The 15733-nt window shown below is 44.5% G+C and overlaps 1 protein-coding gene across 1 annotated transcript in view; it reads right to left on the bottom strand.

Moving 5' to 3' along the window:
* Nucleotides 1-2426: 2426 nt before the first annotated feature.
* CNNM4 (cyclin and CBS domain divalent metal cation transport mediator 4) overlaps nt 2427-15733 on the bottom strand; it is a 36073-nt gene continuing 22766 nt past the window's right edge. Inside the window, exons 2-7 of the mRNA XM_042474530.1 lie at nt 14883-15026; nt 13451-13588; nt 11633-11802; nt 10959-11058; nt 8006-8193; nt 2427-7381 (exon numbers count right to left, since the gene is read on the bottom strand). Of these exons, the coding sequence (XP_042330464.1) occupies nt 7175-7381; nt 8006-8193; nt 10959-11058; nt 11633-11802; nt 13451-13588; nt 14883-15026 (947 nt within the window). The 3' untranslated portion in view covers nt 2427-7174. The remainder of the gene's footprint in view (nt 7382-8005; nt 8194-10958; nt 11059-11632; nt 11803-13450; nt 13589-14882; nt 15027-15733) is intronic.

The following is a 15733-nucleotide window of genomic DNA, read 5'->3' as shown; positions in this document are numbered from 1 at the left end:
AATAATAATAATAATAATAATAATAATAATAATAATAATAATAATAATAATAGTTTAATTAAGGGGATTTTGCCCCATGCAAAAAGGGGTTTTGGAATTTGGCAGGTAGGGGCTACTTTTATGTAGGAATAATGCATTTGGGGCCCCCATTTAAATGCCCTGGGCTCCATGCTAAAGGATTCTGGGATTTGTAGTTTTTGTGTGGCCTCGGATCTCTTGGGAAGAGAAGGCCAGAGACCTTGGGAAAACTACAGATCCCAGCCTGACAGAACTCTTTACCTCCAGACCAGGACCCTATGCTAAAGGATCATGGGATTTGTAGTTTTAGTGAGGCACCAGAGCTCTTGGGAACAGAAGGCTAGAGACCTTGGGAAAACTACAGATCCCAGGATTCCACAGGAGCTGTGTCAAAATTATTATATGTGCATAACATTACTTTCAGGCAGTGTGTATTATAAACTGTATATGGAAACGTAAATGAATGTCATGTTCTACAAGATATGATCCTATTACGCATATGCAAATGATCCCAAAATCGGTGCGCAACGCAATGCTCTTTGTTTACATGCACATTTGGGGTTTTAATTTGATTTTTACAAGTTTTATGTTCGAATGTTTTTATCAATATTGCTTATTGATAACGTTTATATAACTTTGGGATGCTTTAGTCAAAAGACCGTCAATAAATAGACGAATGAGCGTGACTTGCCCTAGGTCTCCCAATGGGTTTCCATGGCTGGTCTGAGATTCGAACCCTGGCCTCCAGAATCCTAGTCCAACACTGAAACCGCTAGGCCAAATGACGATACGGCTATCATTGATATATTGCATGGCCGAGTCAGGATTCGAACCCTGGTCTGCGACACTCATAATTTATAATGCACCGTTTGCATGCGGTGAATGAAACGCTTGGCCTGGAAATGTGCGGCTGGATCCTCTGGGGCTTAACTGGGGCAGTGCCTTCATTTGGGGACAGCTAAGTCTCCATTGTCTTTGAATAAATATTGATGTTTGTAGGCACAAAGAGCCTGGGTCGCCTGGCACCTCCTTGGCAAGGCTTCCCGAAAAGGAGGGGACAGTTTTGTCATTCATTGACAATTAATAGGCGGCTCAAGGAAATGTAGCCCGGCAAGGTCACCTTCCTCTCTGCAAAGAATGCAAATAAGAAGGACAGCAGGACCGAAACCAGTTTGAATCCACCGTTTCAGCCCAGTAAACCATTTTTACTGGTGCAATTTGACACCCCTTTTTTAATTGCCATGCTGTCCTGGGATTTGTAGTTTGGACTCTTTGGCAGAGAAGGTGACAGGCCTTAAAAAAAGCCCTATAGATCTCCAGCCTTTGAAGCGGGTGCCAAAATTATGATGTGCACAAAATTGTGTGTGTGTGTGTGTGTGTATATATATATATATATAAGATTTTGGACAACGACGCTAGAGACCAGGGTTTGAATCAACTTTCCCGTTCATCCAGTTTGCATACACCTTTACCATTCAAATCTTTATTTTCTCCCATTCAAAAGTAATGCTTTTTCCCCAGCACTTCTTTTGTATATTTAAAATCTAGCTTAATGTATTTCGATCGCTCTCAATGTGTACAATCAGCGTCTCAACAAATCTAAGTTTACCTTCTCACAGTAGTATTGGAGCCCAGTCCTGTTCTACTTTGTGTAAGTTTTGTCTTTTTAATTTAGCAGCTAATAGATCCATACTCATTGTATCAATTCCTTTTCCAGATCCCAGTGGGTTTTTTACGCTTGAGTGGGGATTTGAACCCTGGCCTTCGGAGTTGTAGTGCAACACTCAAAGGGTGTGATGAAATCACCTTTGTTCACATACATGCGCAGGTGTGTGCATCGGTGTCATCAAGCTGCATGTTGGCATAAGATGACCCCATGGATTTCCTAGGGTTTTCTTAGGTAAGAAGAGTCAGAAGTGGTTTGGACAATTCCTTCCTCTGAAATATTGCCTATGGCACCGGGTATTTGTTGGTGGTCTCCCACCCATGTATTAACTAGGGTTCACCCTGCTTAGCTTTCAAGATCAGATGCGATTTGGTGCTGCACATGTGTGTACATTCAAGTCGTCTATCGACATAAGGCAACCCCATAAATTCCCTATGGTTTTCATAGTCCACGGTGGTGGCTCTGCTAATGCCTTCCTCTGAATTGCAGCCATGTTATCAACTGAACGACTGCAAATTCTGTAGAGGAGCAGAGGTTGGCCAAAAAGTTGGCAACCCTAATAAGTTGTCTCCTTGGAACTGTCTTAACTTTCAACGTAATGTATATATTTACAAGTACAAGAAATCCAAAATACACTGTCTTGTGGCTTTTGGATGCTGTTGTTCTTGTATGATCCTGCAACCATGTTACTCCAGGAGTTACAAGAGCAAACCAAAAAGGAAGAAGCGCTTTGAAACAGTAATAACCTTTTTTGATTTGGTATCATTTATTGTCATTTTTTAAAAAGCATACCTCCCCGGAGGGAGCCAGGATCTTAAGTTTTAAGTGTTCTGTACTTTTAAAATCAGGAAACAAAACATTATTTATAATAACAATAATACAATAAGTTACACATCATTGTCACCCGCAAAGGGGCAAATGTTGAGAGACCACTTGTGCTTTCCTTAGGAATAATAATAGTAACAATAATAACCATAACAGTTGAAAAAAGGGAAAATATAACCCCAACAATCTCCTGCCGCACAAAACGGAAATGTGAGAAACCCAACAGAAAGCTACATTCGGATGAAGAACGTCTATTGCGGTCAAATTAAATTAAAGCACATAGATCCCAAGAAAATCGTTTCAATATCCATTTTAGATATCCCCAAAGGAAGGGAAAATGGATGCCATTCCCTGGCTGTGGAGCCCTTCTGATATTGCTTGACTACAACTCCCATTATCCCCCACTATTGCGTTATTGGCTAACAACACAACCCTTACTCCTTTTGAAAGCAGACCTGATAGTTCTTGACTCCTTGCATAGTTTTGCTTTTTCTTTAAAGGAAAGCATTTGGGCAAAAGCACTGCCCCGATTTCTCAAATTAAGTATTGCTTTGAAGTGGGATTGGAGAAATGAGGTTTTGGACTACAGCTCCCATAATCCCTTACCAGTGGCTCTGCTGGAGGAGGCTTCTGGGAGCTGAAATCAGAAATATCTGGAAGGCCAATGGTTCCCACTCCTTCCCCAGCTATGAATAAACTACAGCCGGAAACATTACTTTTCGGAGAGCCATAAATAAGAATATAAAGTATTTTTCCCCATTGCAAGCTCAGGAGCAAATGCCGAAAGTGGGAATGTTGGAAGAAATGACTGGCAAAATCCCCTTCCTAAACTACGAACCCCAGGATTTCATAGGAGGCTGGTCATGCCAGTTAAAGTGGAACAATAGTGCAATAATTCTGTAGTGCGAATGGACCACTGGTCTGCAACCACTTACAGATTTTCCTCTTCTCGGCTTTTCCTTCTATGCTATTTAGCTACTGACCAAATAGTGCTTTATGTTTGTATTATTATTATTATTATTATTATTATTGGTGATAACGATGGAGTAAAAACCATTGAATAGTTGAAGGTGGTAGATCTAGAAGGTTAAAAAGGACAGACCAGGCTCCATCTGGTCCCAATGTCCAGAATAGTTGTTGTTGCTATTGTTGCTGTTTACCTAATTTACTTCAGTTTTATCAGTACAAGTTACATCTCCCTTATCCTGAATTATTATTATTATTATTATTGATGGAGTAGAAACCATGGATGGTAGAAGGTGGTAGATCTAGAAGGTTAACCATGGCAAGCCAGGCTCTATCAGGTCCATCTCTCCCAATGTCCAAAACCATTGTTATATTTACTTATCTTATTTCAGTTTTATCAGTACAGGTTGCGCCTTTCTTATCCGGAATCGCAAAACCCAAAATATCCAAAATAGGTGTATATGAAACACAACTGAATTTTGTGTTTAGACTTGGGTTCCATCTCCAAAACATCTCATTACGTCTGTCTGTGCAAATATAGATGTTCCAAAACCCCAAAATGACAACCCTTCCAAAATCCAAACCACTTCTGGCCCCAAGCTTTTTGGATAAGGGAGACGCAATCTGCATTTTTTTAGACGTTTCTGAATTTTGTACGCTAAAGTACAGGATGAATACACACAGATACACAAACACAGAGAGACAATCTCGAAGGGCCCTCTGATATACAAGGAGAGAAGTGTGTCCAACTGACATTTGCACAGTAATGTTTGTTGCAAAGTTGGGTCCCCATTCTTGCAATTGCTATTCACACACTAGAACTGTTTATATTGGGGGTGTGGATGGGCAACGCACAGCCCTCCAGATGTTGATGGACTACAACTTCCATCAACTCTTGCCAACATCATGGGAGATGGTGCAAGCTGCCATTCAGCAAAGTCTAGAGGCCTATAAGGTGCCTGCCTAGGTTCAAGATGAACAAAAGCAAAATGGGTGCACTTTTGCAAAATAGGTGTATGGTACTTTTGCCGATTCCCTTTTGCCTGCCTACTGAACAGACCCATTGCTTTGTCTGGGCCAGTCCTCCACATGAAGTGACACTCTCTCAGCCTCAGGGGAAGGCAATGGCAAACCTCCTCCGAACAAAAGAAAAGCCCATGATAGGTTTGCCTTAGGGTCACCATGACTCAGAAACAACTCAAAGGCACACAACAACAGCAACAGGACAACACTTGTACGTTGAACCCAAATTGCTAGTCCAGCATTGCTTGGGAAAGTGGCCATGCTCAACCAAAAAAGTAATGTTCCAAACCAGATGTTCCAAACCAAAACAGTTATGCTTCGAGACGTTGCATTTGTGAATTTACTATCAAATGTGTCAATGAAAGACTGGTCTCTCCTTGGCTCAAATGGCAAACTGAGATCAATTTAGGTAGAATTCAAAGCTATAGCCATGTTAGTCTGTAGAATCAGTGCACAGAGAGATCTTGTAGCACCTTTGAGACTCACTGAAAGGAAGAAGTTGGCAGCATGGAATTGGTAGACTGAAGCCTGGGAAAGCTCAGGCTGCCAATTTCTTTCTTTCAGTGAGTCTCAAAGGTGTGCCAAGAACTCTCTATGTACCGAGATCAATTTAGTTCGGGAATGGGCAACTGCATGGAGGGGGGCCTTGCCATGGATTACATCCCACCTAAAGCAAGCCGTAATGCCTGTTTTCCTATAGACTCTCTCTCAAAATGATGAGAGCAAGTGAAGTTGTGCCACAGATATCTGAAGGTAGCAGGGCAGTTCTGGGGGAGGCTGTGTGGCTGGTGAGATTTTCCGTGCAATTTTCAGGCAAAGAATTGCTCACAAAATTACATTTTTAAAAGAAAAAACTAGGGGTGAGGGAGGGATAGGGGCTTAAGGGGGCTCAAAAGTGAGCTAGGGGATGCGTGACACCCATGGATTGCATTCTGTCCACCATCAACAAAAGGCTGTATACATTTATTCTTATCTCTGAAGATGCCACTGCCACAGATGCCAGCAAAACATCAGGAATAAACTCTTCCAGAACATGGCCACATAGCCCGAAAACCCCACAAGAAAACTATTATCATCTCAGAAGTGATATAGCTAAGTAGACAAATCCAGTCCTCCAAGACCCATCCCACCTCCAATTTTGCAAAAGCAGATGATGCCACGAAGCATATCCCAGAACTAGTTCTGCTACTGTTTAACCGGAGCTACAGGGTACCTTGAAATCAGAAGCCTGGGGGAATTTATTTAATATATTCTTTATTCATTAAATATATTTCTTTGGAATCATTTCCTTGGCCCAATCTGGACACGTAGTGGCAGAAGGGACAGTACCGTTTGAGACTGAAAGCAAGGGGATATCATTGCCAAATCTTCCCCACTGTAAATATCCCACTATCCAACAATAAGAACATACCTCCTTGCCAAGGCAAGGAGAAAAAAGGAGCACATTGGGGAGAAAAGCTCTAATCTAGGCTTTTCCCCTGTTGTGCTATGTTTCTGTGTGCAGGGAGGTTGACACTGCCATAGTTTTTTAAAAGGCAGGGGGTTTCAGAGCTTGGAAAAGTAACTTTTTGTTGTTGCTGTTCTGGATTACATCTTTTTTGTGGCGCAAAAAAGTAATGTTTCCCAAGCTTCAGACCATTTCATCCCACCGCTCTTGGGATCCTACTGGTTTTAGTATCGCTTGGTTTTATTACGACTCCTCGCGATGCGACATTATTATCCTGGAACCGACAGAGAACTAAACACGAAGGGAGGAAAAGGCGATGGCCCAGAAATAGAGGCAAAGCGCAGGGGCAGATAGATCCCACCAACTTTTCAACCCAACCTAGTTCCCCGATACTTTGTCAGACGCTTCTCTCCGATCCCTAATGTGCTTTGATTTTTTAAAAAACAGAAGCAAAATAGAACATCTCCATAGACAACATACAAGATTCAGAACTCCCTGAGATGGGGGCGAAAAGATTCCTGACTTATCCACAGACGGCTGTTTATGGCTATGGCTACCGTTTTCATTTCCGCCGGGTGAGTTTTGGGCAGTCTCTGTACCGATGGGCTCCTGGAACGGAGGTCGAGGGACCGATGCCCCTTCCAAGCCTTCAGTTGCGGAAGAGAAAACCAGAATCGCAGTTTTTGGAATGGAAAGGCTCCCTTCCGCGCAGACCTGGACGCGGAGGTTGTGTGATCTCCGTAAGTTTCTTTCAACTTTTTTTTCTAATTAAAAAAAAGCCAGCATAGAAAAACAGCAGCAAGTGAGCTCCCTTTGTAATATCCTCTGGGTAGCTAATTCCCCCCATTTCCCAAATCTTTGCCGGAATGCAAACCGGGGTGAATCCGGATTGTAGCAGATTTGTTTGGTTAGGGGGAATCTGACACTCCGTAACCAGGATTCCCTTTAGCATCCAGAACCTTGTCATCGGCAGCCAAGCAAGTTGGTCAAATAATTCCCTTAAAAGGGATCAAAATCCATCCCGCCGCAGATAAGAGAAGATCAGGAGGTGGCTTAGAGAAGACCGCGATGTTGGAAAGTTGTGTCTCTCCCTGGTTGCAACTGCAACCTGAGGTCTGTTGGGGGTCAGGAGCTCCCAAATCCTTTCGTCATGGGCACTGGTGTGTCTTTGGAAGGGAAGGTGAGCCTCTGGCGAGCTGGGGTCCAAGCCCGGTCGCCCAAAGCCGGGGTCAGACCACGTTGTCCGAGGGGCTGTGGTTGGTCTTGTGTTGGCAGTTCCTCTCGTTCAAAAGGCTGGTCGTTTCATCGGTCACCCCCAAGGCGTCTCCCTTTTCTGACAAGGAGGTGTCCAGTTTTGGGGGTCCGCCTTCGGGGGACTGGGGGCAACTCTCGAGACGCGAGGCCATGAGGCCATTTTGGTACTGGAGACGGGTGATCTGCAGGATGGAGGAAGCAAGAGAGAAAGTTGAATCCTCGCCAGGGATGGAAAACATTTGCTCCCAAGCTGTTGCTCTCCAACTCCCTGGGAGTTGGAGTCCAACACATCTGGAATGCAACAGTTTGGGAGCACCAGATGTAGAAAGGCAACTTCTCTCTCTCTCTCTCTCTCTCTCTCTCTATATATATATATATATATATATATGTAGGCTACATTATGGAGAAAGAGCAAAAGTTATAATGGCCTGGCCATGAGTCAATGGAAACACACACTGTCAACCATAAGGACAAGACACAAAGGTCCAAAACACACTGCAGAAATAATCCAGTTTGAAACTGCTTTAACTGCCCTGGCTCAATGCTAGGGAATTCTGATGCCACAATAAACTATCCTTTGTTACATACCCCTAAGTTTTACTCTCCACTTATCCACCAGTCATAGCTAAATCGATAATTTTGGCCCCCAAACCTGCCCTCAACTTATACATGAGGCCGACTTATAGTCTAGTCTATATTTAGGATGGCAGGGAATTCAGTCCTGTCAGTCCCAGCTGTAGACTAAAATGGTCTAACACAGATGTTGGTTCCATTGACTGCATGGGAGAACCAGGGCCAAGCCTCACCTTGATATATTGCAGGTCCGTAAGGGCACGGACGCCGAAGTCCGAGATGTACTGTGAGCTGGCGCTGGCGCTGAGCTGGTTGTTGCTGCCGCTGAAGGTGGAGGAGATGGAATCGGAGCGCTCATGGTAGCAGAGCGATGCCGAGCGGTTCAGGTTGCTCAGGTGAGATGGAGAACGCACCTCTGAAACTAAATGCAAAGAGATGTGAGCCAAGAACTATATCCACTTTCCTTCCAACATCAACCCAATGATCTTTCCTCTTTTCTTTTAGCCACTTGGTTTCGTTGCTCCCACAACTGATGGAGTGATGATTCTGGGAATGACAGTCCCCTCCAAAAGAGATAAGTGTTCCAAGCCCTACACCTTACCAGAATCGGAAATTTTTATTATGTTGTGGGAGCCTACTAAGTTTGTTCTGGAACTCCATGCACCTTACCTATTTTAGTTTATTGATTAAACTATAAGGTAGGCACAAGTCAGACTCAAGTGGTTTGCAGTCCAAGCCCAACACTCAGTCCACAACACTCTGCTTTTTTATTTCTTTCAAGGGAAGCTGCAGTCTCAAAGTGGTACTCTTTGCTTTCCTCTCCACCACTCTATAGACCCAAATGAAAGCTGCCCTAAAGGACCATGCTTAGTTAACGTAATCCGTTGGACTCCCAAAAAGCTCAGGCAAAGGGTTAATGCACACCTCTCATTCCATGCACAAGTGCTGTTTACCTGACACCCTGGGATACAAAGACCCTCGCTGCATAATGGACTGGCGATGGGTTGTGACAGGTGGCGCTAGATGCGAAAACACACACACACATACACACACCCACAGAGGGGAAAATCAAATGCAAGACAGAGACGCCAAAGAAAGAGAAAATTATGATGGCATTGACTTCGCTGGTTGATTTCAAAAGAAGAAGCGTACACATATGCAAACATGGTGGACAAATTAAAATGGTACCCCATCTCTATCTTTATGCCTCTCACACAAATTATCACAAGGCAATCTTCCTTACATATACTCACACATACCAACACAAATGATCCCAGGGCACAGTGAAATCCTCTCCTGGATGCCCTCCCAATATAGTTGGACTGCAACTCCCATCAACCCTAGTCAGTCCAGCCCATGGTGAGGATTGCTGTTGTTGCAGTCTAACAACTATGGGAAGGCTGCATTTTGACCACAGCTGACAGAGAGGAAAACTCTCCATACACATATTTTAAAAGAAAGGAAACAGATGTTCAGATAAAAGCATGACCAGCGCAGGGTCCCACGACACGTTCTGTGATGCAGACCAAAAGAGGCTGAAGTTGCACACCAAGGTTGCCCAAAGCCAACCACTAGATGGCACACGTCTCGCATTTAACACTGCCACACAACCAATTATTTGTTGTGCCTTCAGATCGTTTGGGATTTAAGGCGAACCTATCAAGTGGTTTTCTGGGGCTGAAAGAGTGCGTCTTGCCCAAAGTCATGTAACCGGCATAATCTGCTATCTTCAAATTCAAATTTGGTCGGCAGATTTGGTGGGAGCCAGCATGTTTGAGTGTTGGACTACAACTCTGAGGACCTTGGTTCAATTCCTGGCCCTGAAACCCACTGGGTAACCTTGGGCAAGTCACATACTCTCAGCCTCAAAGGATGGCAATGGCAAATCTCCTCCGATGAAATCTTGCCAAGAAAGCTCCATGATAGGGTTGCCATAACTTGGAAAGGACTTGAAGGCACACAGCAACAACAACAAGGTAAATTTGGCAGACTGTGCAAGGCAAAAAGCCAGGTTGCAAGTGAGACATGGTTGGTTTTGTCTCTGGGGACCCTGTCCTCCATGCCACCAACTCCAGCGGGCATCAGCTACCATGAAAGAAATGGTGTTTTTCTTGGAAAATTGCAGCATCTTTTGCCCATGTCTCTCCCCGACTCCTTTCCTTTCCAAGCATTCTCTTCTGCTTTATTACTATAATTATCACTTATCATCTCAGTTTCACAGTCTAGTAGATGTTACTGACTCCAGTTTTGGGCCGTCGATGATCCAGAGTTTATCCAAGAACCTAGGAATCTGTGAAGTATAATAATGGGGCACATTCCAAGTAATGTCATTATGAGAGCCAGGGTGGTGTAGTGGTTTGAGTATTGGACTATGACTCTGGAGATCAGGGTTCGACTCTCTGCTCAAGTATAAAAACTCACTGAGTGACCTTTGGCAAGCCGCACTCTCTCAGCCTCAGAGGATGGCAATGGCAAACTCCCTCTGAAGAAATTTGCCAAGAAACCCCTATGACAGTTTCACTTAGGGTTGCCATAAGCCAAACATGGCTTGGAGGAACACAACAACAGCAACCTATCCATGACAATTTCATCAGATATTGTGGAACTGCTCCAAGAGCACTATCACCAGCTATCTGTGGTTGATGTTATTATTATTACTTCTATCATTGCTCCATTGTTATTGCTGTTAAGTCTTCCTGCAATTGCAGCCACAGCTCTGCCTTCTCTCACTTTATTTTCAAAACAATCCCGAGACTTCTAGTGAAAATTCAGTTTTGATTTGCTCTCGACTACAAATTGGTAGTCAAAATCTACAGTTTTTGGCAACCTACAGTGTCCATAAAATTCTCCTCCAACGCTGCATTTCCAACAAATTGATCTTTTTTCCTGACCACTTCCTTCAGCATCCAGCTGAAAAAAGTGGAAACACTGTGGAAAACACTGTGAGAAACTTTTGTTTCAATGGTCAAGCCTTGAGCCACTCCTAGGTCCACTAGGGATGCCTAGTTAAAATGCTTTGTGGGCCACGTTTGGCCCATGGCTAGCAAGTGGACCACCTCTTGTACAGAGTGAATCTATCTTTGACTTTTTAGTTTGCATTAAAGCCTGTCTTCTGCCTTGCCCTCTTTTCTGTCTCATCCCCATTTGGCTCCCTTGATAGCCAGAGAAAGACATCAGAGCGCTTACTTGTTGTGACGATTGGGTTCAAAGCCATCACCCCATAATAGGAGAAAGGTCCGGTTTCAAATTTCATGTTCTCCTTCCCAGCCTCCACCTCCACTTTGCCCTGTAAGAAAAAGAAAGAAAGAAAGAAAGAAAGAAAGACAATACGTAAGCTCCAAGAGGCCAGGAAATTCTACAGCTTGATTTCATCGTACCGAATTAATAATGACTATATTGAGTTATCACAGTACAGTCAGCCCTCTGTATCCCTGGATTCTTTATCCCTGGATTCCCCCATCCAGGGCTTAAATCAAGGTTTGCTTTTGGGAATATTATATATATTCTGGGAACTGTAGTTTTGTGAGACATTTAACCTCCTCTGTCATGGTGCCACAGTAAACTACAATTTCCAGGATTCCCTAGCACTGAGCCAAGGCGGCTAAAGTGGTCTCAAACTGGATTGTTTCTGCTGTGTGTTTTGGACCTAACTGTGCAAAATAAATTGTAGCAGAGGTTTTCATAGATGTGTTCTGCTTCCTTTGATGCAGAAGATCATCAGAGAATGAGTGTGACCATGAATGCACCAACACATCCCTAGTTGGAGACCGTACTTAACAGGTACCAAACTCTGATCACCCTCCTTGCAAATCTGGTCCATTTTCTTTTGTGGAAGAGAACCGAGACGAACAGGGGTCTACCTGGAGGATGAGGATGAAGTAGTCAGCTGGCTTGTTCCGGATGAACAGAAAGTGCTGGGGAGCCTTCTTGTTCTCTTCGTCGAACTTCAGCTCATTGATGACGTCGCGGTGTTTGAGCAAACGGAGGAGGATCTTCTCCGAAATAAGGGCTGGGGTGAACTGGGTCACCTCTGCAACAGAAAAAGAGAGCAGGGATTGGGACACAACGGTGAGACCCAAATGGGGAAACTCCAAACGGATGCGGAAGAAACAGCAGGTCTCAGCTCAGAAGGGGAAAGAAAGAAGGGTGCAGTCACACATAAGAATGCAACCTCCTTTCCTTCCCCTTGCAGCCCAGACCAGCCACAACTTCACTGCCTGAACTATCTCCCCACAACCACCACTCCTCACCAATAAATAGCAACAGTCCCTCCTAGGGCTTGACAACTGCCTTTAATGGTTGTGTAGAAGAGGGAATTAGGCTCTCAAGCTAATTCTGCTCAGACTTATGCCTTCCGCTGGCAATCAAATCAAATCTCTGTTGCTGGGCACATGTGGCACTGAGTTGGGGTATACTCCATCCCAGGCCAATACAAGCTTCCAAGGGTTATATAGTGCATAAGCAAATAAGGAAAATCAAAGTACACAAGTGTGAATCATCTCCCTCTGCAACAGCTACAAGAACCATGCACGCAGGTTTGTTGCTGTTAACATTTGGCCATGAGGCCAGCGAGGACTCCAAAACCCATCTGTCTGGTGACAGAAGCCCAGCTCAGTACAGTCATAGTCCCAAGTAACTTGGCAATCACAATGGGGCTGTTTGTTGGTTTTGCTGCGTGAAACAGACCCAGAGGAAGGCAAAGGGAGACAAATAAATAAGCAAATCCAAGACAAGAGCAAATACCCATTCAAGCCTAAAGCCGCAGCAAACAGGATAATGGAGGCCTGTCTTTCCCCAGAAGGCAAATCCCCTGTAATTTCAGAATGAGACGATGGGAGCCACCTTTCCGTATGGATTTTATATAAGTATGTGAAATCTCATTTGGGTTGGCTTATCGGGGACAAATCTGATGGGCCTCCAGACAAGATATATTAAGGGGAGTGACAGGATTGTGCCGTTTTGGTCTCTTGTGGGGAGAAAAATGGATAAACCTGTAGTTGTAGGAATCTGAATGTGACCTGCAAACAACACTAGTTTAAGGTCTGCTCAGGCATTCAGACTGAACATGGGGCCACACAACTTGTTGATGTTTGTGTGCCTTCAAGTCATTTCCAATTCATGGTGACCCTATCACAGGGTTGTTGTTGGAGGTTTTTGTGTGTGCAAGATTTGACTGGAGAAGTTTTGCCTTTGCCTTCCTTTGAGGCTAAGAGTCGTAATGCTCAAACCATGACACCATGCTGGCTCCCCTTCTCCATTAATTAATTAATTGATTAAATTTTTATTGGACGTTGGACAGGAACTCTGGGAGACCAGGGTCCGAATCCCTGCTCAGCCGTGGAAAGCCGCCACGTGACCTTGCACAAGTCACACTCTCTCAGTTTTGGAAGAAAGCAGTGACAACCTGCCCTCTCCTTCCAAAAAAAGATCTTGCCAAGAAAACCCTGTGATAGGTTCGCCTTATGATCTCCGTTAAGACAGAAATGACATGAAGGCACATAAGAACAGTAATAAAAATAACAACGGCAGCAACAATAACAACAGGCAGAGGTCAGCTCTAGAGCACTGAGTATCCAGAGAGTATTGCCAGATGTTTCAACTGCACAGAAAATATTTGGAGGTCTTTCTCCATCGTCCATAGTCCAGAGATGGGAACCGTTCCCGAAGAAATCTCTTACCTGTAGAAAGGAAGCGGTGAGCTGCCAAAAGTAACTGCGGTGAGATCTTCACCTTGGACTCTGTGTCATTGTCCTTGAAGGCGGAGAAGTCCCTCTTGTTCTTCTGGTTATTCACTCGCTTTCTGGAGCGATTGTCAGCTATGGGGGACACAAAGGGGGATAGGTTACAAGAAAGGGTGCCCCACAGAGACCAAGTCTGCCCTTCGGTGCAGGAAGGTGGGATGGGTCAATGGTCCCCCCATGCATCTATTGGTCCATCACAAGATCATATCTAAAGACACCTGGAGGTTTTCAACTTCTGTATAATAGTCTTGTTGCAACTTGGAAGTGTATAGACCAAAGCCTAGGGGGAAATGGAGTCATTGGCCTGTTACAGACTGCCAAAATAAAGCTGCTTGGGGTCTCTTTGGAGGTATGCTATTTAAATGATGCATGGGTCCTAAGAGTCCGGAGGTCGCGCCAAAGCCACACTCCATTCCTAAGCACTGGAGTGCAGCTTTGGTGCAGCTTCCGGATTCTTAGGGTGCATGCATCATTTAAATAGCATACCTCCAAAGAGACCTGAAGCAGCTTTATTTTGGCAGTCTGTAACAGGCCATTGTTCACCAACCGCATGCAGTTCATGCCCCAGTTCAGGAGATTGGGTTTCCTTTCTTAGAAACACATCACCTTCCCAGTTTGGAAGCCTCTATTATGATCCAAACTCTTCCATAATATATTTCTATATCTCAAGATCTCATTTCAAAGCTTCCCGTCACAAAGGTTGTCCGTGGTGGGAATCATGGACTGGGACGTGGGAAATCCTGGTTGTAGTCGCTACTGACCCATGACACAAAGTGGGTGACTATGTGGGCCAGTTTCTTCCGTATCTGTCTGACCGACCTTGCAGAGATATTGCAAGGATGCAGTGGAGACTCCCAGTTGCTACAACTCATCTGAAGGGTGTAAGAGGACCCACAGAACAACACATTAACATATCTTCCTCTACCAAGGGTGTCCATTGTGCACTTTGTGCATTGTATATGGATCCTGGACCCCACAGAACCCCATCTAATTTTCCCCCACTAGTCCTACAAAGCCCCCCCCACTGAAAAAATACATTGAGCAACTTGGAACAGTGTGGTTTTTGCATCCAAAATCATACAACCCCCCCGCCCCAGTATGAAAACACATAAAAGCACTCCTTCAAGCACTCTAGAAACCTGTACCGCTCTCAAATGCCATTTGTCTTCTTGCAGTCCCTTCCAAAAATGGCGGCAGAAGGGATGCAATGTCTGATGTCATTTTGAGAGGGACCACAGAGGAAAATGGAAGTATTGGGACACATTCTGTGTATGTGGCCCATGGGCATGTGGGCTGTTCATGCAATTGCCCGTCCCTCCCTTCTCTATACCCTTCCCAAACTGTTGAGAGATTTGCAAATGGACCTAACTGTACATATCGGACTCATCCAGGATCTCCGATTTGATGATCTCTTCGATGACGTCTTCCAGTGTCACCAGTCCCAGCACTTCATAGAAGGGGTCCCCTTCACCTTCGTTGTTCACCTTCTGGACAATGGCCAGGTGCGATTTCCCTGAAAGAAATAGACAGCCCTCTGGTTATTACAATACCGTAGAAAGGACTACAAAGGGGGTATGTTCTGGACTGGGCTGAGAATTATTGCAGAATTGCAAATGGAAGAAAAAGAACCAAAAAGAAGGCCGGGTGCAATTTTTTTGCACCGAATGCAAGGCTGGCTATTCCAGCCTTGGAGGCAGAGGGATGTGAGAAGGTTTTGGGGGTGGCATGAGCGGGACAAACGTTCCCACGCACATGCAGCCTTTCAAAGAAACGACACTCCTGTTGCACAATGCGCTCCCTTGTCAGAGCATTTGCACAACACAATGGAGGATCAGTTTGAGTCATTTTTAATGTTATTACGGCATTAGCGAAAAAGGGCAATTAGACAGCCTAATTGGCCCCCCAAAATCCTTCCTCGCCGTGGGTGGGAGAAGACCTCCCATGCGCAGCAAGACATATTCCCCAAGGGGCTGCTATGTTCGGCGACATAGGATCTTCTAATCCCCGAAAGAGGTTACAGTTTCGTGGAAGCCTTCTCCTTCTGTTAAACGATTGCTCATAATTATTTAGTTTGCTAAAATGGATGCAGTGCAAACACAACCCCAAAACAATCCAAATTTTGAAGAAAATGTTGAACTAGCTAAGTCTTTGGTCCAAACCTACTTTTCTTAGCCAGTCTGAAACTACAATTAGGGTCTAATCTGCATTGCAGAAATGCCA

The sequence above is a fragment of the Sceloporus undulatus genome, chromosome 6 (genome assembly GCF_019175285.1).
Source record: "Sceloporus undulatus isolate JIND9_A2432 ecotype Alabama chromosome 6, SceUnd_v1.1, whole genome shotgun sequence".
Taxonomy (NCBI): Eukaryota; Metazoa; Chordata; class Lepidosauria; order Squamata; family Phrynosomatidae; genus Sceloporus; species Sceloporus undulatus.
The sequence above is the reverse complement of the archived record's forward strand: the minus strand, read 5'-3'. Positions and strand labels throughout refer to the sequence as shown.